This window comes from Sinocyclocheilus anshuiensis, unplaced genomic scaffold, assembly GCF_001515605.1.
Source record: "Sinocyclocheilus anshuiensis isolate Anshui unplaced genomic scaffold, SAMN03320099.WGS_v1.1 scaffold848, whole genome shotgun sequence".
Taxonomy (NCBI): Eukaryota; Metazoa; Chordata; class Actinopteri; order Cypriniformes; family Cyprinidae; genus Sinocyclocheilus; species Sinocyclocheilus anshuiensis.
In genome coordinates, this window is record NW_015549628.1 from 901,843 (window position 1) to 926,343 (window position 24,501).

At 34.9% G+C, this 24,501-nt stretch overlaps 1 protein-coding gene across 2 annotated transcripts in view; it reads right to left on the reverse strand.

Annotated features, from left to right (window-relative positions):
• Window positions 1-23,463, reverse strand: part of LOC107659558 (voltage-dependent L-type calcium channel subunit alpha-1D-like) — an 83,989-nt gene extending 60,526 nt beyond the window's left edge. For both annotated transcript variants that reach the window (XM_016448547.1, XM_016448546.1), the window contains exons 1-6: window positions 23,329-23,463; window positions 15,560-15,726; window positions 14,250-14,402; window positions 10,804-10,997; window positions 7,352-7,455; window positions 3,602-3,768 (exon numbers count right to left, since the gene is read on the reverse strand). In XM_016448547.1, coding sequence (XP_016304033.1) covers window positions 3,602-3,768; window positions 7,352-7,455; window positions 10,804-10,997; window positions 14,250-14,402; window positions 15,560-15,726; window positions 23,329-23,393 — 850 coding nt within the window. In that variant the 5' untranslated portion in view covers window positions 23,394-23,463. The remainder of the gene's footprint in view (window positions 1-3,601; window positions 3,769-7,351; window positions 7,456-10,803; window positions 10,998-14,249; window positions 14,403-15,559; window positions 15,727-23,328) is intronic.
• Window positions 23,464-24,501: the final 1,038 nt, after the last annotated feature.

The window sequence follows — 24,501 nt, forward strand, 5'->3', positions numbered from 1 at the left end:
CTGAGTGCGGCCGCAACGTGATCTGTGTGAGTGACTGAGCGTGTGTGACCGTTAGATACAGTGAAGCGCATTAGTTTAGAACTCTTCTAATTTTTATTTTTATTTTTAAAACGTAGAGAGTTCGTTAATTTGTGCAATGATAACCTACCAGCAATGTATTAGAATAAGTACATTACAATATAAATTTAGTAGAATGAGTACATTATTATTTATGGGCTTAAAAACAAGATGCCCATGTATCGTGATATGTATCGTATCGTGACATTGCTGGTGATACACAGTCCTACTTCACGATGCCTTAGAAAAACCTTTTTGTCTAAATGGTTTCATAAAGAACCTTTAACATCTGAGGAACCTTTACATTTCACAAAAGGTTCTTTGTGGCGAAAGAAGGTTCTTCAGATTATAAAAAGTTGAGAAAGAGACGGTTCTTTAAAGAACCTTTGACTAAGAGCGCCAAAAACAAAACTGTATTTATTGTTTGAATTTCGTTGAATTTTGAATCATTTTAAAGCTGATACTTTGTTTATTAAAAAGTAACAAAGCACAAAGCTTTTTGCGATTACTGGATGGCAAGTGCGCTTCAAATAATGAAGTTCACTCATTAACAGAACACAGCATAGACCTAAGATCTTGTTAAGAACAAGCCATATTATTAATGATTACAAACGAGAATTGTTAACGATATTGCCAATATCCACACAGCTGACAGCTTTACCTGTTGTAGTTTGTTCAAGTTGTGCACGAAATAGGTGCTGCTTTTCTGCACTTTCACTTCGCACGGGTCCGTCATTTCGATCTCTCTCGCGCTGCACAACTGAGCTGCGTTTAGCAGGTGTGCGACAATGCTGCTGTGCGGCAGAGATGAGGACTGTTTGAAACTCTTTTTTCCACTAAAACTTTGATGTGTATCATCTCAGTTTAATACGCGAACATAACAAAAGATGTGATTGGAAAACAATCAGGAAAAAAGGCATTACATGCAAATTTTTAAGTTATAACATGTAAATACATAGGCCTAGTCGCCAGTGGCGACCTCAGCAAAAACTTCACTCGCAATTTAATATTTTTGGTCGCAAATGCGGCCGTTTTAGTCGCAGTTTGGAGCCCTGCCTATGTTTCCTTCCTGTGAAGATAAATTCAACTAAGAAACAAAATTGCATAGAACATTACAATTTATGTATAAAACTGCATATAAAAGTGAATTTAGTTTTGTTTTCACGTTTATTCTTTCAAGTTTATGCTTAAAATAAGTAATAAATCAATTGCTTCTATCTTGTTTCCAACAGCTTTTACAGGAAAACAAGACAAAGATACTGATTAAGAATGGAAATATATTCTCTTCTAAGAGATTTTGTGAACTTGTGCGAGCGGAAACAGAATTCAGCTTCCTTTTCCATTTGCAGAATAAGTTCTGCATAAATGCTAAGCCTTCCAGACAAGCGACTTTTGTGGGTCTGTTTCAATCAATTAAAGCAAAAAAAAAAAACCCGCTTTCAGAAAGCAGCCTGCTAATCTAACCCGACCGTCCTCTCACAGAACCGAGGTCAGTCAAAGAGCTCCAGTGACAGTGGAAGCTGTAGCAGCGGCTCTAACCGCTCAGAATCATGTGTGCTGCTTATATAAAAGGGATTAGGATTAGTACTTATTTTGCTCAGTTTCTCCACTTCATGCCCTTCTGAGAAAACTCCTCTCTCTCAGCAGATAGCCAGCTAACAGGAAACCTTCTCAGAATGTTCTGTCAAGGTTCTCTCAACATTATAAACAATGTTTGCAAAATGATAACATAGAATGTGGATGGAAGTATGATGAACCCTAGTTCTCCAGTTTCCAGAATCAGCCCCTGCTGTCAGTCCCGTACCGAACCCTCTGACCTGGAGACGCTTGACTTTGACAAATCTTCGCTTCGGCAGGAGAGACAGCACTCGTGGCGTCAGCGCATGTTGACTGCTACTCCTCAACTATTTCATCACAAATACACCAGAGGCAGCTGTTTTGGGTTTACTGACGTCTGTTCTGTGTCACGCTGCAGTTTGATGGGCATGACGGGCCAATTTACTCTTTCCCCGCCATTGATGAGTTATCTCATCTTTTAGAAGAAAACGCTTCCCCGCCAATGACGAGTTTTTACGGCTTTTCGTGTTTTCACTGTTATACACACAGGGGCACTATTATGCATCTTCTGAACGAGTACAAAACCTCCCGAACAAAAACACACGTGAACAGGACGGAGAAACTAGCGATCACTTATGTAAACAGATGCATATGAAAAATAATGCGATCATCAGCAATAGACAGCATATAAATAAAGATGGCTCTGTGGCTGCTACAAAATGTCGCAAATCTTTGGTTGTACTTACAAATCAGAAAACTGCGACGCTCACTGAGCAAATTTCATTGGTTCAACACAAAATACAAATAATTAATTTTGACTAAATAGGCCTATTGATTCCTTAATATTTAGATTTTTTCAGCATTTTTATTAACTAAACAAATAATGCATACAGCTATTAAGCACCGCAATCTCAACGACACTGTTTTCAGATCATTATTAAACGTAAAAAATTAAATACACTACCTTTCAAAAGTTTGGGGACTGTATGCTTTTTTTTGAAAGAATTGAATACTTTATTCAGCAAAGATGCAGAAATTAATGAAAATTGACAGTGAAGACATTTATAAGAAAAAAATTATATTTCAAATAAATTATTCAAATTATATTTTCAAAAAATCCTGAAAAAAAAAAAAAATATCACAGTTTCCACGAAAATTAAGCAGAATAACTGTTTTCAATATTGATAAATGATCATTTTTGAAGCATCATGTGACAATGAATATTGGAGTAATATTTAAACAGAATACAGTTATTTCAAATATTTTCAAATATTTTTAATTAAATATTTTTAATCAAATAAATGCAGCTATTTCAAATATTTTCAAATATTTTTAATTAAATATTTTTAATCAAATAAATGCAGCTATTTCAAATATTTTCAAATATTTTTAATTAAATATTTTTAATCAAATAAATGCAGCTGAGGAATCTTAACAATCCCAAACGTTTGAACAGTAGTGTATATATAAATTACATACAAATACATTTTCCATATAAATTACAATTTATTTCACATTAATATCAAAGTGAAAGTATTATTTAATAAACAGCGTACCATACCTACAGCAGTAATATGAATTTTTAATTCTACTTGCTTAAATTTGCATTCAAATTTACCAATTTGATCCTGTTTGTTGCTCAGTTCAAATTTAATTGAAATGAATGAACTAATCTGGAATTTAAAAAGCATTCTCAGTTTGATTCTAAATACTTGCATGTAATAACCTTCTGCATTTGCCTGAATATGGACTGAAAGAGCGCTCAGTAATTGTCAAGTTACTAGTATGAACTTAAATGTCATTCTAAGTTAGTTGAGAGGAATATGCCAGTTGCACGTCACTTATCATTTCCTGCCATGTAGAAATGTGCTAATAAACAGTCACATGCCAGCATGAAGTGAGATCAGATGGTTTGTGAGAGTAACCTCTATTAGTTGACCGCCATATAAATCCCACAGCGCTATGAGAGCAGCACTCAGGTACTCACGGTTGCGTTTGCTTTCCTCATCTTCCTCCTCATTCTCAGGGTCGATGTCTTCGGCTTGCGTGATCCAGTCCAGATAACCTTTCAGATCTTCCTCCAGCTGCTGTTTCTCCCGTAGCTTCTGGAAATCTCCACGAGCCTTCGCCTTCTCTCGCTCTTTAGAGAACTCCCTGGGTTCAGGAAAACACAGTTTTACTCTCAGTACACTAAACGTCTTCAAAAAATTTTTAACAATTTAACATTTAACCTAAACCACACTTTAATAAGTGTAGGAATGTTATTACAAAGTAAAATATCAAACCAAGCAACACTGAATTTCAGATAGATGGCACTTTTCAAGCATAACATTTCACAAAAAGCCATTTGTTAGGTTTAAATAAAACAACAGATTTTTATTTTGCAATAACTTTTTTAGAATCTAAGGTTCTCTTGAAATGGCTCCCTTCAAATGGCTCCCTTATAATTATATAGGCATTGCTATTGTTCAGAACCAATTTTCATTGTGATGGACATGACTATTAAAAATATATTTTTATTTTACTTTATTTTATTTTTTTGTTTAGTTTAGTTTAGTTTAGTTTATTTGCTATATTTAGAGTAGAAATAAAGCATACTTTTGTGTCCCAGGAAAATCATTTTCTGAATGTGATTCTAAATATGAACAGAGTCAAATAGAGTTCAGATTATAAAGTTATACTAAACACCTTGTGACCCGGTTAATGTTCAGAATGGATTTTTCAACCTGCTAAAAACAGTTCAAACTAGTTTTGACCATCATAAAATACAAGATAGATGTTATTATTAGAGCTTAAAAAGATGACAATGCTGATCAGTTTTAGGCGTAAGTATTAACATTAAATAAGAAATCTAAATTAGAAGAAAGAAATCTTCTAAAATAATGCAGAATAATAAAATAAATTTGTATTCATTAATAATAAGTTATTTTAAATTAATTGAAATAATTATAAATGAATAAAAATTGATTTAATATTCATTTAAAATTAATTAATTATTATTAATTATAATTAAGAATAATTAAATAATTATAAATTAATATATATTTATTTTATTATTCTGCATTATTTCAGAAGATTTCTTAATATTTATATTAACATATATTATAACAGCATTTCATATTTACATTATTTAAATTAAATAATAATAATAACAATAATAATATAAAAAGCCATTTAAAAATGTATTACATGTCCACTAAAAGTAGGAGGGGGACAATGGTTTGATTCAGGGCTTTGCTAGGAGGTTGCTGGCACAGGTCACTCGTTTAATTAAAATCAATGAGATTTTTTCACAAGTTTTAATGCCACAATGTTTAATATTCACGTAATATTCATGTATAACACTCCTTTCCCAAACAATGTGCAAAAATCATGTATTATTCATGTGTGTAACACAAACTGTTAGAGTTCCTCTTCAAAATATAATGCCAGAGGTTAGGGGTTTGATCAAATTACAAACTAATGCACATGTTCACCATATTGACACACAGCCTAAACCTAAATGTAAACGCTTCAGTGTCCTGCCAGCAGGGTGCATGCTTGTCCACAGAGGACCTGGAGAAACATCACACTCAAACACGCTCGGAAAGGTCACACGACGTGTGTGTGGCCTCCTTAATAAAATGGCAGAAGCACAAAAATGGAACCCAAACCTAATTTAGAAAGATTGCTCGATCTGCAAATTGTATACGTTGCACCACGGGCACAGCATCTGCGTCTCTCGTGGTGGAATATTAATAACCCTGCAGCTCTAAGAAATGGCTTTAGGACTTACAGACACAGGAAGGAGATTAATTTTCAGCTTGGCATCAATGGAATAAAAATATGCATTTTAAAATATAGAAAAACAGAAAACAGTTATTTTAAATAATAATAATAATATTTCACAATATCTTTTGATCAAATAAAGGCAGCCATGCTGAGAATAAGGGACTTCTTTCAAAATATTACCTTACTTACAATATCTTAATGGCCTCAAACTTTTGAACGTTGTATTTAAGTGCTGAATTGCTAAAACATCTTAATGACAGATGGGTTTTTTTTATGTTTCTGCTGAATTAGCATCATTCACCTGCTTGCCCTAGTCCTGTAGTCTAAACTATTTCATTTCTCCTCCATGAATTTCATGAGTCTGAATCACTTCCTCTCTCATAGTGTTTCATTCTGTCCTTCAAACCGTTTTACTGAATAATATCATCAGTTGAGAACAATTCAACCCAGCAGACGTGAGGATCATTTCACAGCACACAACACGTCAGAAACACCTGAAACCTGAAGAAAAACAAAACCTAGAAAGACAGTCATGGAAAAAGGATTGCAGACATCCAAAGCAGATGAATCTGTAATTGCACCAGTTTACAATGAATCTAAATCTGTTTCAGTTTTCAGAGAGAGTTCTTTTAACATAAATTAGAATAAAAAGAATTTCACTATATTTCACTATAAATGAAAATAAGACTACAAATGCGTTCACTTACACTAAATGCCTTAGGACCCAGTTAACGTTCATGCATATGGAAATGCATTCAGTTTAGCCCAGTTTGGACCATTATAAAATCAAAGACAGTTGGGTTTTAAATATTAGATAACCATCCTAATATGTTACTGGTATAAAATGTTTTGTTGAAGGTAAATGAGCATCGCTAAAACAAGTGAACATTTATAAACCGCATGAAAGTAACCAAAACAATTTTGCAGAATAAAAATAAATCAACAAATAATAAAATTATAAATGTAAATTTAAAATTAAAAATAGTACATGCATATTAAATGGTCAATATTATCCCTAATGCATGCATAATTGTTTTTTATTAAACTATGTACTACATAATGAATTTAATACTCAGATTATTATTATTATTATTCAGACACTGATATGACAAAAGTTGCCCAGTATTCAGTACAGCAGTACAACAAATTATTTAATAATTTGTTTATTAAATTTAATTAATTTAAGTATAAACATTTAAATATACTTTAAAAATGAACTGAATATAAAGCACATTTGTATATTAATACATATTAATATAAATATTAAAAAGAAATGTTTTGTGTGGGCACCTGTCTAAAATTACACAGAATAAAAATAAAAATATAATACATATAAATTCAACATAATTTATAGTTATATTAAATTATTTATTTCAATAATCAATCATGCATATTATTAGTATTACTAATAATAAACTGCTACTTAATAATTAATTTAAACACTTGGTTTACTTATTATTATTTCTAATTATTATCAATACTCAGAACATTACATGACAAAAAGTTGCCCATTTAAGCAAATTCACTCTCGTTTTATGAAAAATAACCAGATAAGTTTGCAATTTTTGTCCATGACTGTAGTATTGATCCATAATCAGGTCTATCGTCAAACTTCATGCTGAACCCCGTGCAGGAAAAACTTCAGATAAGATGCTGAGAGAAATGACCAGCAGACAGAAGAAAAGCACAGCAGTCTTCACAGCACACAATCTCTTACCCACTGAGTACGCCCAGCACAAGATTCAACACAAAAAACGAGCCCAGAATGATCAGACTAACAAAGTAGATCCATGGCGTCTCCCAGCCGATGGCGTCATTCACCTACAGGGGCCCAAACAGGACGGTTAACCCACAGAGAGAGGCTACATTTAGCTGTGAGAACCTCCAGGGATGGAGTTCAGTCTCAGGAGAGAAAGAGAAACTGGAGATCAGGTGCCGTAGTGAAGAGAAAAGAGGAGCTGCTCACCCGCTCAACACACCCAGAACCAGGTTCAAGACGAAGAAAGAGCCGAAGATGACCAAGCTCACAAAGTACACCCAGGGCAGCTCCAACCCCATAGCTTCATTCATCTGAGAGAGGAGAGGAATGAGGAAGAGAAAACGAGGTGACGGATGAAAGATTAAGTATGAAACAGAAACTGTAAGGAGAAGGTTAAAAATAGGTCTAGAGAAGACGTTCTGCTCAAAATCAAACAGGATTTCAGTTTTAACACATTTTGAGGTTTTGAATAAATACCAGAAGGCTTTCACAAGTATAACTTCTAATAAAAAATTTGAGTGTAGGATGAAGTCGATATAAAGGAAAGATAAAGGAGAAGTCCCACACACTGGCTATAAGCTTGCAAAAAGAATAGTATTGAACAAGTTAGGTTTCAAAGACCTTTGTCAGGCATGTTCTTTAAATAAATAAATACATTTATATATATATAAACCTTTGTCAGGCATGTTCTTTAAATAAATAAATAAATACATTTATATATAAACCTTTGTCAGGCATGTTCTTTAAATAAATAAATAAATACATTTATATATAAACCTTTGTCAGGCATGTTCTTTAAATAAATAAATAAATACATTTATATATAAACCTTTGTCAGGCATGTTCTTTAAATAAATAAATAAATACATTTATATATAAACCTTTGTCAGGCATGTTCTTTAAATAAATAAATAAATGCATGAATATAAAAACCTTTGTCGGGCATTTTCTTTAAATAAATAAATAAATACATTTATGTATAAACTTTTGTAAAGCATTTTCTTTAAGAAAATATTTAATAAGAAAAATGATATACATATATAATACATACATACACACACACACACACACACACACATATATACATATGTATGTATTAAAACATGTATATATTTCTATTGATTATATTCTTTAATAAATAAATATTTAGTAAATAATTTAATAAATTAAGAAATATCTATCTATCTAAGTTACATTTCAGAAACCTTTGTAAAGTTTTTTTTTCTTTATAATAAATAAATCAATCAATTAATTAATACAAAATTCATTTAAAGGTGACATATCATGAAAATCTGACTTTTCCAGGTTTTAAGTTCACAACTGAGCAATCTGATATTTTTAGTAACAAACAGACCTCAATGAAAATCATGCTTTAGTATGACTATTTATATATAAACTAACGATGAGGCAATAATAATTGGCTCGTACATTATATATTATAACAAATACCTGCAGAGGGCGCCAACGGCCTGGTGACGTTTCGCTTTACAGCATGATTAAACGATCTTTAAATCCATTTAATTTTAATATTTGGCCACATGCAGAAACTTTTATTTTGAAATCGTGATGTACAATACATGGCATATTTAGACATAGGTTGATGTATTCTCCTGTGTTGGCAAAGGTTTATAAATGATTTACGTTACAAATGCGCACTGTTTTCCCAGATGAATGCAATTCAAATTCACAGCATATGCTGAGGAAGAGTTTAGCCCCGTTCACACATACAGTCTTTACTGGTAAATTACCGGCAAGTTACCATTAATAGAACATGTGTGAACAGGACCTTTTCAAAAATCCCAGTAAATTTGTTCTGCAATCATATCGTTTTATGGAGATGACATGATTACTCTGAGCTGTTTACAAAGCTCCGCTGCTTTTTAATGAGTTATTTAGCCCCGTTCACACATACAGTCTTTACTGGTAAATTACCGGCAAGTTACCATTAATAGAACATGTGTGAACAGGACCTTTTCAAAAATCCCGGGAAATTTGTCCTGGCAATCATATCGTTTTATGGAGATGACATGATTACTCTTGAGCTGTTTACAAAGCTCCGCTGCTTCATAATTAGCTTTTCTATGTAAATATGCGCTAGATGGACATCTGTGAACATTGTGCCTCGCAGCTTTTTCAACGTGTCGCGCTTCTCCATTCATCAGGGCTGCGACTCTGCAGCAGTATTGCCAACTTCTTTCAATATATATATAAGAGCAAAACATTCTGATTGGCTAGTAATGTTAGTTTGGTTGAGAGTGAAAGCTGTGCTCCTCTCATACCATTGGTAGGCGAACTCATGAACTCGAAAAGTGATATCCATCAACAAGATGGATCCGGAGATCCGGCACGGTGCCGGAGAACTTTAAGCCCTGCTTTTTCTGCAAGCGTCTGAGAAAACGAGCGCATCTGATTTTCGCTCCCTTGGTGACGTGGCAAAGGGATCTCATTATAATATTACCGCCCCTTAATCTGCATGTTTCCACCCACAGCGCTGTTATTGTGTTTTCGCAAGCGACAACGGTATATTAGTTCTAATGCCATGTCGAAAGTTTGAGCAAAGCATCCAACTGTTCTGTCTTTGGCTGCACAGAAGAGCACAAAACGCTGTTTAGAGTCGCAGCCTCAGAGGAGACAAGAGAGCAGTGGATTTATTAATTTATTTAATGTATATTTCTGCTGCCACACAGATTTAAAATAAGCATGCAATTTATTTCCCAGCTGTTTACCTTCACAGACATAACCGACTGTTTTTGTAACTCATGTGTGTTTTTAACGTAAACTTGTGTGTGAATGAGAAGTTAGTTTAGTACTCACATGCTGTGACAGCCGCTTTCTGTCCGTGTGCTTCGGATATGTGCTCTCAGAAAACCGTATATCAGAAGTTTAAACTCGTATGGTTTAAAACGCATGATTTCAGCGCGATAAACATGATAATCAGAACCAAAACAGATGTTTTTTAGCAGGTACGAGCTGTAATGGCGCAGCTCTATTCTGGAAAAGGGGGCGGGGAGCAGCAGCTCATTTGCATTTAAAGAGACAGGCTGAAAAACAGCGTGTTTCTGCTTCCACTCAAAATAGGCATTTTCAAAATGATATAATAAATGATTTGTGGGGTATTTTGAGCTGAAACTTTACAGACACATTCTGTGGACACCAGAGACTTATATTACATATTGTAAAAAGGGGCATAATATGTCTCCTTTAAACACAATTTGTCTCTAGTCTACTAAATTAAATCAATAAAAAACTTTTTCAGGAGGCAAGTTGCACTACCTTGCTGCATTATGCATATTTACATGTTAAATTTGTGCATGTGAAATAAGAATCTTGGGGGTGATTCACAGGAAATCTATGCTGAAAATCTAAAGTTTATGCCGCTGTAAATGAACAGTGTGCTGTGATGAAATGGAGGAACGATTTTCCAGTGGATGATGTGAAAGGTGGGTGGATCTCGTCAGAGCACACTGGTCAGTCACAGACCCTTGAGTTCCTGCTTCAGTGTGTGGGCTGCTAGTTTGAGCTTCTCACTCTCCTCAAAGCAGTAATGACTGTACGAGCCCTTCATCCTCTCTAATTATTGACTAACATTCATTATACAGTACACCAACAAGACGACGTGCTAGTTAGGATGCGAGAGGAAGTAGCAAGCTAATACTAACCCAGTAGAGCACATCCGTCCAGCCCTCCATAGTGATGCACTGGAACACAGTAAGCATGGCAAACATGAAGTTGTCGAAGTTCGTGATGCCTCCGTTGGGGCCATGCCAGCCCTCCTTACACACGGTGCCGTTAATGGGGCATGTGCGGCCATGACCGTTAATGGCACACGGCGCGGGTTCATCCTCTATTATACCTGCAGAAAGAGGAGAGAATGTCAAACCTAAACACGCATAATAGCTATAAACCCTAGTGAAAAATAAATATACTCAAATGTATTTGAAATACATTTATTTCATACTAAGTATACTACAAATACATATTTATGTACTTAATAAAAATACCCTGCAACTGCACTTTTAGTATACTAAACTGGTATACTTATAGTCTGTTAAATTGGAACAACTAATTTTGTACTTAATGCACTTTAATTGTGTGGAAGTAGTGCTGAAGTCCAACTAAAGATAAACTGAAGTATATTTGATTGTGCGAAAGTGGAACTATTGCAAGTATACTTCAGGTACACTTTAATATAAAGAAATGTGCATTGTGCACAAGTAGTACTCCAAATACAGTTAAATTAAATTTTTTATATCAGTTAGTTTCGAGAGATATGTCAGTAAATATGTTAAAAGATTTGAATTATACTTAGTATGAAATAAATGTATTTTAAATATATTACTTCTTTACTAGGGAACACTTTCCAACAATTCATATGAATCTCAATGTGTTGAAAATATTAATCTATATAATATCTACACTGTAAAAAAACTTTGAAAATGATTAATTTTGAAATTTAATTGGGATTTCTGAGGGAAAATAATTTCTACACCATTTTTTTAGTGTATGTATCCTACACTAAGATAATCAGCTCGGAAAATACTGAAAATATTACACAGAAATCAACAATCTCAACCACATCATGAAGTTTATGATTTACACACTTGATATTGCACTCAAACACTAATGCTAGCATTGCTAATTTATTCCAATTTCGTTGCACAAGCCACATGGACTATTTCCGATACATTTTTGGAGATTAACAGACATGTAATGTTTTAAGAACAGTTCTAATCACATTGATCTTTTTTTTTATTCACTAGTGTTCAAAATATTAGGATCACTAAGATTCATTAAGATTAATTAATACTTTTATTCAGCAAGGACACATTACATTGATCAAAAGTGACAGTAAAGACATGTATAATATTACTAAACACAAAACAATAAGCAGCACAACTGTTTTCAACATTAGCTATGTTTCCATCCAAAGTTTCGAATTAAACATATGCGCAAAATTGGAATATCACATTAAAACATTTGCGAATAAAGCATAGTTTCCATCCAGTGAGATGAAGAGAACAAAATCATCACTTCCTGATTAACTTGCGCTAAATATCACAAAGAAAAAATAAATTTGCTGCAGTTGGAGAAGGCACTGTATATAATAATTTTTGTATACAATAAATTACGAGCTTCAGAGTGCGCAGAAGAAACGCGGTCATGTTATCTTATTTTCGGAGCCTGCTGTTTAGGGAACGCAGTTCTGGGAGTTAATTATAATGAAGCACTTTGACAAGACTTTGCTCAAGCATTTTAGAATGACAAAACTAGCATTTCAGATGCTGTGCAATGAGATCGGTCTGTTGATTAGTCCAGTTTTATGTTGTCCCATTGCAAAACCACGTCTTTTTTGATGCGCATTAAGGAATTTATTCTGTAAAAGTGTTTCCATCGTAGTTTATGCGCATGTTTTCTTACCGGATAAGAAATGTATCCTACTAAGTTGAGCGCATAAGTTTTTTATGCGCATCTTGGCATTTCCATTCAGCGTTTTTTTATGCGATATCCCAAAATGCGCATAAAAATAGGTGGATGGAAACATAGCTATTGGTAACAATAAAAAATGTTTTTTTAAGCAGCAAATCAGCATATTAGAATGATTTCTGAAAGATAATGTGACACAGAAGACTGGAGTAATGATGCTGAAAATTCAGCTTTGCATTACAGGAATAAATGACATTTTAAAATATATTCAAATATTAAACAGAAATTTTAAACCCTAAAAATATTTCACAATATTACTGTTTTTACTAGGGCTGCCCCCTAATAGGCGACTAATCATTAGTCGAGCAGAAGAGGCTTGGTCGACCAAAATGTTATTAGTCGCAGAAAAAAAAAAATTCCACAGGAGAAGTCAAGCAGTCCGTGATGGACAGACGGCTAACGTTAACGGCTGGTCTATGGTAATACAGTACATCCAAACACTCGCCTATCATTCATCGACCTCAAATGGGCTGCCCCCTAATAGGCGACTAACCATTAGTCGAGCAGAAGAGGCTTGGTCGACCAAAATGTTATTAGTTGCAGAAAAAAAAAAATTCCACAGGAGAAGTCAAGCAGTCCGTGATGGACAGACGGCTAACGTTAACGGCTGGTCTATGGTAATACAGTACATCCAAACACTCGCCTATCATTCATCGACCTCAAATATGGCTTATCGTCTGAAATATGTAAGTATTAGCATCTTTACATGGCTGCTCAATCTAATGTTAACCTAGAGAAATGTGCGCTACTGAAGTGTCTAAGCGGAGTGTGAACTGTAGCGCACTCACTGCAGGACAGATGGAGGCATCGGTGCGCTCACTTGCTCTTAAAACACTCAATAGTCATTTTTGGTCATACAGATAAGAGTAATACACCTTTTGAATCTGTAAAGACTCTACGTTTATTTGTGTGCATTTACAATAACAACAAAACACGCTTTTTAAAATAATGAAAGCAAACAGGATGCGCTTTCTGCCATCTTGGTCTCTGTGAACTTGAGCGTGAAACTCCAAAACTCTGTGTATATTTGCCTTACAGATATGAAAACATATCTATAGAGAGCAAAATGTCTACTTTCAAATTAACCAATTCAAATGGAAAACAATATTCTCAGATTATGTAATCTGTGTGAAACATGCACACAGGCGCATCACTACTGCGGGGATGACGAGTCAGTGTCGCCGAATTCATGTCTTAATCTAAAACCAAAGAAAGCACTAATGTATCAATACATTATTAAAATGTTAATGCAGCCTCCTTACTGTTCTTACTTGACACATTCATAATCATTACTTCTGCCAGTGCGCTGTGGCAAGCTTTATGCGTGTGCTTGAGTGCTTATTAGGCTATGTGGGCAATTAAAGGCTTATTATAATGATTTAAATGGTCTATTGATAAATGTGCGATTAGTTGACTAATGCTTCAAATGAACGACTATTAGTCGACCAGAAAAATCTTTAGTCGAGGGCAGCCCTAGTTGTTACTGCATTTTTTATCAAATAAATGCAGCATTTGTGAGCAAAAGACTTCTTTCAAAAACTTTTTTTTTTAAATCTTACCAACCCCAAACTTTTGAACAGTACTGTAACAGAATTTATGTTGCCATAGAGGTTAAACACACCTGTCCCTTGAAAGTAACAGGTAGCGTGCATTTTTCCAATGAAAAGCTCCAAACCGATGATGGCGTAGATGATGATGACGAACAGAACCAGCAGGGCGATGTGGAGGAGAGGAACCATGGCTTTAATGATGGAGTTCAGCACCACCTGTAAACCTAGGCATATGCAAAACTACATAAAAACACATGTACACACACACAAATTGACACATTCACATCGACCGCGTGTTCACTTGGGTGCATTTAAGTCCAAATTTCACATCTAACTCAGAGTGCATACACACAGACACACACTAGTGTCTTTAGGGCATTGAGTTTGACAGCTTGTTCTCAGAGAACGTTCCTGAGGGGATGCAGTAAGGAATGCTGCACTTTTCCTGCCATATGGCCATGTCATGTGCCATCATCTCGCACCCAATATCCACCCCTCAGCGGGGGTCTGGCGCTCTCTGGGGACTCAGAAGGGGATGCTGTCAAAATGCCTCATGATTAGTGTTGTGCAAAACTACTATACATATTTCTAGAAAACGAATAGTCGTGGGCTGTCTGAACGACTAGTCGACTAAGCCTTGAATATGTAATCAGCTTCACCTGACCTTTATTGAACTTCTTTTTTTCCCTAGGTTCCCAAGGTTTTTACCTTGCTAAACCACTAAATTTAGGCCTATGTCACTCAAAGCTTTTATCATTAACTAAAACTAAAACCATAAAACATTTCTGTCACTTGAAACAAAATAAATGTTAATTAAAATAAATAATTGTAATAATCCAGTGAGATTTTTGTATGCACAAGGAGTCTGACAAAGGTCAGTTTCTCTTTTCTTAGTTTAACTTAAAGTAATAATAAAAATTATTAATTATTAAAAATTATTAATACAAACTATAGACATATTTAAAAAATAAATAAATCAAAAACAATTAAATGATGAAAACACACAACACAAATGACTAAAACTAAAGTAAAAACAAAAAATACAAAATTAAATTAAATAAAAAATAATAGTTATCAATGATACTAAAATAACTGTGACAATATTAGCGAAATTACAGTATATATAATGTAAAAAGTGGCAACCTACAACTGTTACCTTAAAGAGTCATTTCTACCTGATTTAACCCATAAAAATTATGTTTGTTTGTGTAGATTATTGTATATTGGTAGGTTCAGTGAAGTTAAATAATATTTTTGACTTCTAGAAAACCAGTTAAATTAAATTTTCAGTGTACTCACTATAATTGAAGACTGTAAGAAATAGGGACTACCATTATGTATTATTAGTAGCTGCTAATGACGAAGGTTTTTTTTAACTCACTGGGCACTCCTGAGACCAGGCGAAGCGGTCGCAGCACTCGGAAGGCTCTGAGGGCTTTGACATCAAAACCTCCTGATTTCCCTCCATGGCCGTGAACGGACGGGTGGCTTCCAGCAGATTCCTTCTCCCCATCTTTGGTCAGAATTTCCAAGACAACACTAAACAATCTGGAGGAAAAAATAACAATGAACCAGACAAATAACTCATCGATACCACAAAATATCAATAAAATATAAATAAAGAAATATATATGGGTTGGTATCTTTACCTACACATTTCAATAAATGTATTTACTGATTGTTTCTATCTTACAAACCTCAACCAAACCAAACCAAACCAAACGCTTTGTTTTAGCCTGATTCAAATATAGATCAAATCCAAAGATTTCAGGCTATGTTTACACTAGTGCATTTTATTTTAAAATGCATAACTTTTGCTATGGTTACGCCTGTTGTTTACACTACTCCAGCGTTTTCGACCCTCGAAAACCTCAAGATTTTTGAAACCGTTTTAGATTGAAAAGTCTGGGGTTGCGTTTCAGTGTAAACCGACCAAAACAGAGACTTTTGAAAACGATGGCATGGCTGCCCACATTCGATCTGCGTATCCTTGACGACCGTGTAAACAATAACAACATGCTCATTGTTGTACCATAGATATGTATAGGTAGATTCTCCATTCGACCGCTCTAAGCACGTAGATGCGTCCGCCATCTTGGAACGGTCAACTTGACGTCATTCACCATACTATGGGTTCGCAGACCATCGGCTGTGCAGGATTGTGGCATCTTCGTATATTCATTGATTACTATGGTGAATGACGTCAAGTTGACCATTACAATATGGTGGACGGCTTACGTATAGCGGCCCATAGAAACAGTTGCTAATGAGGCATCTAAGTATACGTACATATCTATAGTTGTATCTGCACGAATGGTCATGTAACATGCATTTTCGGTTGTGTAGTGTGGATGGAGATCATTTCTGAAACGCAGTGAAAACACCAGTGTAGACCAGGATCATTTTCATTTTAAAACGCTGTGTTAAAACGAAAGCACACTAGTGTAAACAGGGCCTCATTTCACATTTCTTGTGAACTGGACTGCAACAACATTGTTTTAGAACTATTTATATAAAGTGCACCCGGAAAGTATTCACAGCGCTTCACTTTTTCCACATTTTGTTATGTTACAGCTTTACTCTAAAATGGATTAAATTAATTATTTTCCTCAAAATTCTACAAACAATACCCCATGATAACAATGTGAAAGAAGTTTAACATCTTTGCAAATTTATTAAAAATAAAAAAAATAAAACAAATCACATGTACATAAGTACTGTATTACCAGCCTTTGCCATGACACTCAGGTGCATCCTGTTTCCACTGATCATCCTTGAGACATTTCTACAACTTGATTGGAGTCCACCTGTGGTAAATTCAGTTGATTGGACATGAAAGGCACACACCTGTCTATATAAGGTCCCACAGTTAACAGTGCATGTCAGAGCACAAACCAAGCCATGAAGTCCAAGGACTTGTCTGTAGACCGCCGAGATAGGATTGTATCGAGGCACAGATCTGGGGAAGGGTACAGAAAAAATTCTGCAGCATTGAAGGTTCACAGAAGCATGTAGTCTCTGTTACCCTTAATGGAAGAAGTTTGAAACAATGAGGACTCTTCCTAGAGCTGGCCTCCTGGACAAACTGAGCAATTGATGGAGAAGGGCCATGGTTAGAGTGGTGACCAAGAACCTGATGGTCACTCTAGTTGAGCTCCATGACCATACTGTATGTGGAGATAGGAGAAACCTACAGAAGGACAAATATCACTGCAACACTCCACCGATCTGGGCTTTATGGCGGTGTGGCCAAACTCAATCCTCTCCTCAGTGAAGACGCATGAAAACACACTTGGAATTTGCAAAAAAAAAAGCACCTAAAAAAACCCTCAGACTCAGAGAAACAAGATTCTCTGGTCTGATGAACCTCATTTCCAAGCATCATGTTTGAAGGAAATCGGGCACTGCTCATCACCTGCAGAGTACCATCCCAAAAGTAAAGTGTGCTGGTAGCAGCCTCATGCTGTGGGGCTTTTTTCCAGCGGCAGGGACTGAGAGACTCATAAAAGTAGAAGAAAAGCTCAATGGATGAAAATATTGAGATGGCCTTAATGAAAACAAGAGCATTCGGAACCTCAGACTGGGCAGAAGGCTCACATTCCAACAGGACAATGACCCTAAGCACACAGCAAGAGTGGCTTATAGACAACTCTGTGAATGTCCTTGAGTGGCCCAGCCAGAGCCTGGGCTTGAACCCAATCAAATATTTCTGGAAAAACCTGAAAATGTGCATCTGCCCCCATCCAACCTGACAGAGCTTGAGAGGTGAAGAGACGAGGAGAAGTACGGCAGATAATTGCCAAATGATGATGATCAAAGCTCGTCGCATCATACCCAAAAAAACTTGAGGCTGTAATTGGTGCCAAAGGTGCTTCAACAAAGTATTGCGCAAAGGCTGTAAAATGCTTATGTATGTGATTTTTTAAATTTATTTATTTTTAATAAATTTGAAAGATTTCAAACAAACTTCTTTCACGTTGTCATTATGGGGTATTTGTAGAATTTTGAGGAAAATATTGAATTTAAACCATTTTGGAATAAGGCTGTAACATAAATAGTGCAGTGGTTCTCAAACCTCTCCATGAAGTACCCCCCAGCACTGCACACTTTGTAGGTCTCACTATATCTGACACACTCACTTCAGGTCTTGCAGTCTCCACTAATGAGCTGATGAGTTGAATCAGGTGTGATAGTTAAGCGATACATACAAAATGTGCAGGGCGGGGGGTACTCCAGGACAGGTTTGAGAACCACTGAAACAGTGGGAAAAGTCAAGCGCTGTGAATACTTTACAGATGCACTCTAGTATCCAGATACTTATTCATATTTTAAATTAATCTTATTTTTATATTTTCAGTTTTCATTTAATAGTTTGTTTCAGTAATTTGTATATGCTTTTGTCATTTTTATTAGTTTAGCTTTATTTTATTTCACTTTTAATTTGAACAGTTTTGGTACTTCAACTTCAACTTTTGTTTGTTTGATTTTTTTCCCCCCAGTTATAGTTTCCAAGGCAACAGTTCTAATTTTTGTATATGATTTAAGTTTAAGCTAGGTTTATGGTTAAGTTCATATATTATTGCAACTTTAATACTTTTAATTAACAATACTTGTTGTATGTGTAGGCAATAACATATAAGGGCTGGTTTCACAGACAGGGCTTAGACTAAGCCAGGACTAGGCAATAGTTCAATTAGGACATTTAAGTAATTTTTATAAATGTGCCTTAGAAAAAAACATTACTGGTGTGCATCTTGAGACAAACAAAGACACTGATATATTTTAAGATCAGTCAGTGCAAGTTTCTTTCAGTTGAAACAGCTCGGGCTTGCATTTTACTCTGGGACTAGGCTTAAGCCTTGTCTGTGAAACCGGGGGTTAGTATATAAAATCTTACATAGTATATACAGTATATAATCTTTTTTTTCTTCACAATATTCAAATCAGGAGAAAAGAAAATAATAACTTCTATTTTATGAGTACACATCTACATAAAATTTCTTTCAAAAACTGTTACCTTCCTTGAAAATAATACAAAAACTGCTTAAAAAATTGCTTGTAATCTTGATCTAAAGTAGCTAGATGATAAGCAAAATATCAAAACATCTTTGGATTATAACATAGATAAACCACTTTCAGCATCACATGTCTGCATGACCTTTTCTGAATTTGTCAAAACATAAACAGCAAGACATTCAATCTGAACAACATCAGGCGGCATCATCTGCTGTACACATGATAAAAAAGCAGCATGCGATGACCTGAACTTACCATGGTGCACATCTGAATAATGATGTATTACAGGACCTCAGCAACAGCAGATAAAACAGTAATAAAAACATGTGTAACAAAAATTGTACTTTGAATGCATCTATCTGAGTATCGCCTATGAATCACCTATCTGTGAGTATCCTTGGTTAATCTTCACCTACAGAGGGGCTGCTGCGCGGGAGCTAAAGATCATGAGCGACAGGGAGACGGGTAAGTGACGAGAGAGAGGGAGACAGCTCTTCTGCATGAGGCGAACTGATCGAAATGTGACCTAGCTACCCAGTGGACTGTGCGTGTATGAGTGAGATAGAGATGCAGATGAGGAATTACAGAGGTAGAAGAGGAGAGTGTACACAGTTTGAGGTGATCTACAGAGAAGCCAACAGGACAGTGGGCTAAAAAAAAAACATCAGCGGCAAGAGATACAGATGTAAAAGTGGACAGAACAGTTACAGCTTTTTTTTATATATCGCGCACAAGGAATTTACAGTACAGACTCACAAACACTTTCTATTCAGTAAAATGACAGACTGAATCTAGATGATAACCATCTAGGTTATCATCTAGATGAATCTAGATGTTAAGTAGTTTATGGCTACAGTGTGGTGTTTGGTTTAGATTAAAAGGAAAATTCAGGGTTCAATACAAATTAAGATCAAATCAACAAAATAAAAAAATTAATTAATAAATGTTGGGGTCAGTAAAAATTTTTAATATTTCTTGAAAGAAGTCTCTTTTGCTTACCAAGATACATTGTAAAAACTAAAATACAGTAATATTGTGAAATATTATTACAATTTAAAACAACTCTTTTCTATTTGAATATATTTTAAAATGTAATTTTTTCCTGTGATGCAAAGCTAAATTTTCAGCAGCATTACTCCAGTCTTCTGTCACATGATCTTTCAGAAATCATTCTAATATGCTGATTTGCTTAAGAAACATTTCTACTGACGTAACGTCAAACGTGACTGACTGAAAGGGAACAGCATTTATTTGAAATAGAAATATTTTGTTAGATTATAAATGTGGCCTTGCGGAATAAAAGCAATAATTTCTCCAAAAAAAAAATAATAATGTGGCAATAATGCCTAAAACCATAAAACGACTGTAAAATTGATGAACAACTTTACAGCTCAAATACCAAAATTTAAAGAGAAGAATTAATGTCAGTGTATTTATAAAATTAAATGCTTCATAATTCTGCTTCGAAATCCTTAAAAAATTGACTAATTAACTTTCAACAAGTGCCTCATCATAACCTTGATTTTGGCTCTTTTTTTTAATTAAGGGTGATTCTAAATATTTATTTATTTTTTGTACTAATCAACATTAAGCTACAGATGCTGTTGTTCAAGCTTTTAACTTCTGATGAACATAGAATATTCCTTTAATTATCATTTGAATGTCAATGTGGTCTCACTAATCATGCAAATTAGACTGAATGAATATCAAGTTCTATATAATTCTCAAATGGCACACTCCCAATAACCACTGTAAAATGTATAGACGTTATTAAATCAAATGCTCAATGTCGTATGATAGTGTCACATTTGAACGATACACTGTAAAAAAAAAAATTGTAAATAACAGAAAAATTACTGGAGTACGTTTTACAAGAAAATGCTATTTCAGACTTTATACTTCTACATTTTGTTACTTTTCTTTGTAATTAATTGTGAAATTTACTAGCAATTTCTGAGTGAAAATTGTTTCATCACCAATTTTCAGTGTAGTGTTGCTCCATTTTTTTTAAACAATCAATATTTTATCTGATAATATTACTTGACTACATAATTTGATTACACCAGCTGCAAAATATTTGCCAATATATGTAAAATGTAAAATTTAGCAAATATAATTTGGGTACAAAAACTGAAACAGACAGAAAAAGGTGTCTTTTTTGGCCACTGGAACTTTGAAGAAAGACATATTTTCAAAGTGTAAGAAGTGTCTAAACATAATTAAAGCAATTGCTCAATGTAATCACCCAGAGAACCCTATATTTTCTGTATAGAGATGCAGTTGTGCTACACAGCACAGGCGCTGTCAGTGTGAAAGCATGTGATCCTGATGGTGCAGTTACGCTGCTTTTGCTTTTGCTTACACACTGCTTATGCATGCGCTATGAAACCGGCCTGAGGCACGGACAAAAGAGGAGCAGCTTTTATTCTTCATCATTTTATCTCTGGGCTTCTGCATCTTTTTTAGTCTGATTCAGTAGAAAGTGACATGAAATTAACACATTTTTACAAAAACCAGCCATAGGAGGTTGATGAGGATTCTTCCTCATCTACCAGATCTAAAAAGTAAAATATCCAGTTGATATAAAGCAACTAATGCTGGCAAAGGGACACTGGAGGACCAGGTCTGCAAACATGGTTTTTAAATATAAATACATTTCATCTGAGAATAAAGAGTGAGTAATACAGTCCATGATGAACTCTAATCTAAAATCAGGAAATGCTCCATAGAGGCTGGTATAATGAGACAGTATAGAGCAAGACAGCAGCTCAGGTCTTTTCTGGGTCATATGTGTTTGTGTGTGTGTGTGTGTATACCTGTTTTTCTATTCTGGTAAGGACTTAAACCTGAATACACACAGACTCATGGGGACTCGTGTCATGGTGGGGACCTAAATTTAGATCCCCACGGGTAACCGAGCTAATAAATCACACAGAATGAAGTTTTTTGAAAATCTAAAAATGCAGAAAGTTTCCTGTGAGGGGTAGGTTTAGGTGTAGATTATTCAAAAATGTGGGGTCAATACGATTTTTTTTTACTTTTAAAGGTTAAATTAATAAATAAATAAAAAACGTATAATTTTATAAAGAGTTAATTTTAAATAGAAATATCTAATTATCAAAGAATACTGAATAAAATATCACGGTTTCCAGAAAAATATTAAGCAGTAAAACTATTTCAACATTGATAATCATAAGAAATGTTTCTTGAGCAGCAAATCAGCATAATAGAATATGTAGCTTTGCATCACAGGAATAAATTCCATTTTAAAATATATTTAAAAATAAATCTGAAAAATTTAATTATTTGAAATTTTTATAATATTACAATATTTGTATTAAATAAATGCAGCCTTGGGGAGAACCAAAGTGAACTGTGGCTTTTTTGAACCCTTGCGTACATATACTGAACAAAATTATAAACGCAACACTTTTGTTTTTGCCCCCATTTTTCATGAGCTGAACAACAGCTCTGGTGGACATTCCTGCAGTCAGCATGCCAATTGCACGCTCCCTCAAAACTTGCGACATCTGTGGCATTGTGCTGTGTGATAAAACTGCACATTTTAGAGTGGCCTTTTATTGTGGCCAGCCTAAGGCACACCTGTGCAATAATCATGCTGTCTAATCAGCATCTTGATAAGCCACACCTGTGAGGTGGATGGATTATCTCGGCAAAGGAGAAGTGCTCACCTAACACAGATTTAGACAGATTTGTGAACAATATTTGAGAGAAATAGGCCTTTTGTGTACATAGAAAAAGTCTTAGATCTTTGAGTTCAGCTCATGAAAAATGGGGGCAAAAACAAAAGTGTTGCGTTTATAATTTTGTTCAGTGTATATAAATATATATGCATATTGAATATATAAATAAATGCATAATTTATTTCATTTATGCATTATTATTGAAATGATCAATATTTTATTTGCTATTGTTACTTTAATGATGATTTTGCCAGATGCTTTAGCAATATAAATGTAAAACGTACAATTTCAATTAAATTGGAAGGGGGCGATCAAGAAATTAAGGAGAAAAAATGAAAAAGATGTGCTGTTTGTAATCAAGGTGATGTGCAAAAACCTTGAGCTAACGGAACAGTGGCTAAGCTTTGGTATATAAGCAGATAAAACATACCCTATGACGACAATGACGAAATCCAGCATGTTCCATCCGTTTCGGACATACGCGTTCTGATGCATCACCAAGCCGTACGCTATGATCTTCAGGAAGGTTTCGATAGTGAAAATGATAAGGAAGGCATATTCGACTGTTTCCTGTGGGAGACAGAAGAGGCAGAGAGAGAACCCAATCAATAAGATGAACAGCTGCGGAGAGTGTACAATAAATTCAAAGACACATTACAGCTCACTGCCAAACCTACGCAATCCTCCGTCAAACACATACACACATTAACTTTTTTGGATTTGTTTGATCACACAATCATAACCACAAGACAGCTGAATGACTTTGTGCAGCCAATGTTTTCAGTCTAGGTCTTTCCAACCCAGGTGAACACAGTCAGAGGTGACAACAAAATTAATAATTTGAGAGTGAAAACAAGTGATTTAAACATTAATTTAATTAGATGAAATGCTCGTTTTTTTCAAGTTTAAAGGGGTCATGAAATAGAAAAATGTAAATGTCCTTGATATTTACACATATTTAACTCGAAATTGCGACCATTTTGGTCACATATGCTCCCGAAATTTAATCTGTGCAACCTCAAAATATATTTGGGAGCGTTTGTGCGAGTGCATATAATTGTTGTCGCACGATCTTGTTTTCATATCTCTAAAAACGATCAGAGTATGTGCCTTCTGAGTGCTGATACGGTGACCGGTCTGTCATTCTATCAAACGTTACATAACCAATTAAACTTCAGCTTTATATTGTTAACTAGACTTGTGCCGGTATTCGGTAGTGCGATATATCACGGTAATGAATATGCACGATATTGTTATCGTGGGCACTTCTAAATACCGTGAATAATTAGCCTATATATTACAAATTATTCCGAATTTTGAATGCATTTTAAGAATACTTTTCCCATCAACTGGTCAAAATGCACAACACCGCTGTATGCTGCGTGAAAGACGTGTGCACACTCTGATGTAAATAAGCAAATAAGCGCGGACGAGAAGCACATGGCGGAACATGTGAGAGACGCGCTGGATGAAAGCGCACTTTCACTCTCTGACAGCAGATGGCGCTAAACTGCAGAAATAATAATAATAATAATAATAATAATTAATTTAAATGCAGCCGTTACCCCGGAAACCCTGTAAACAAAGCAGCTGCACTACTTTC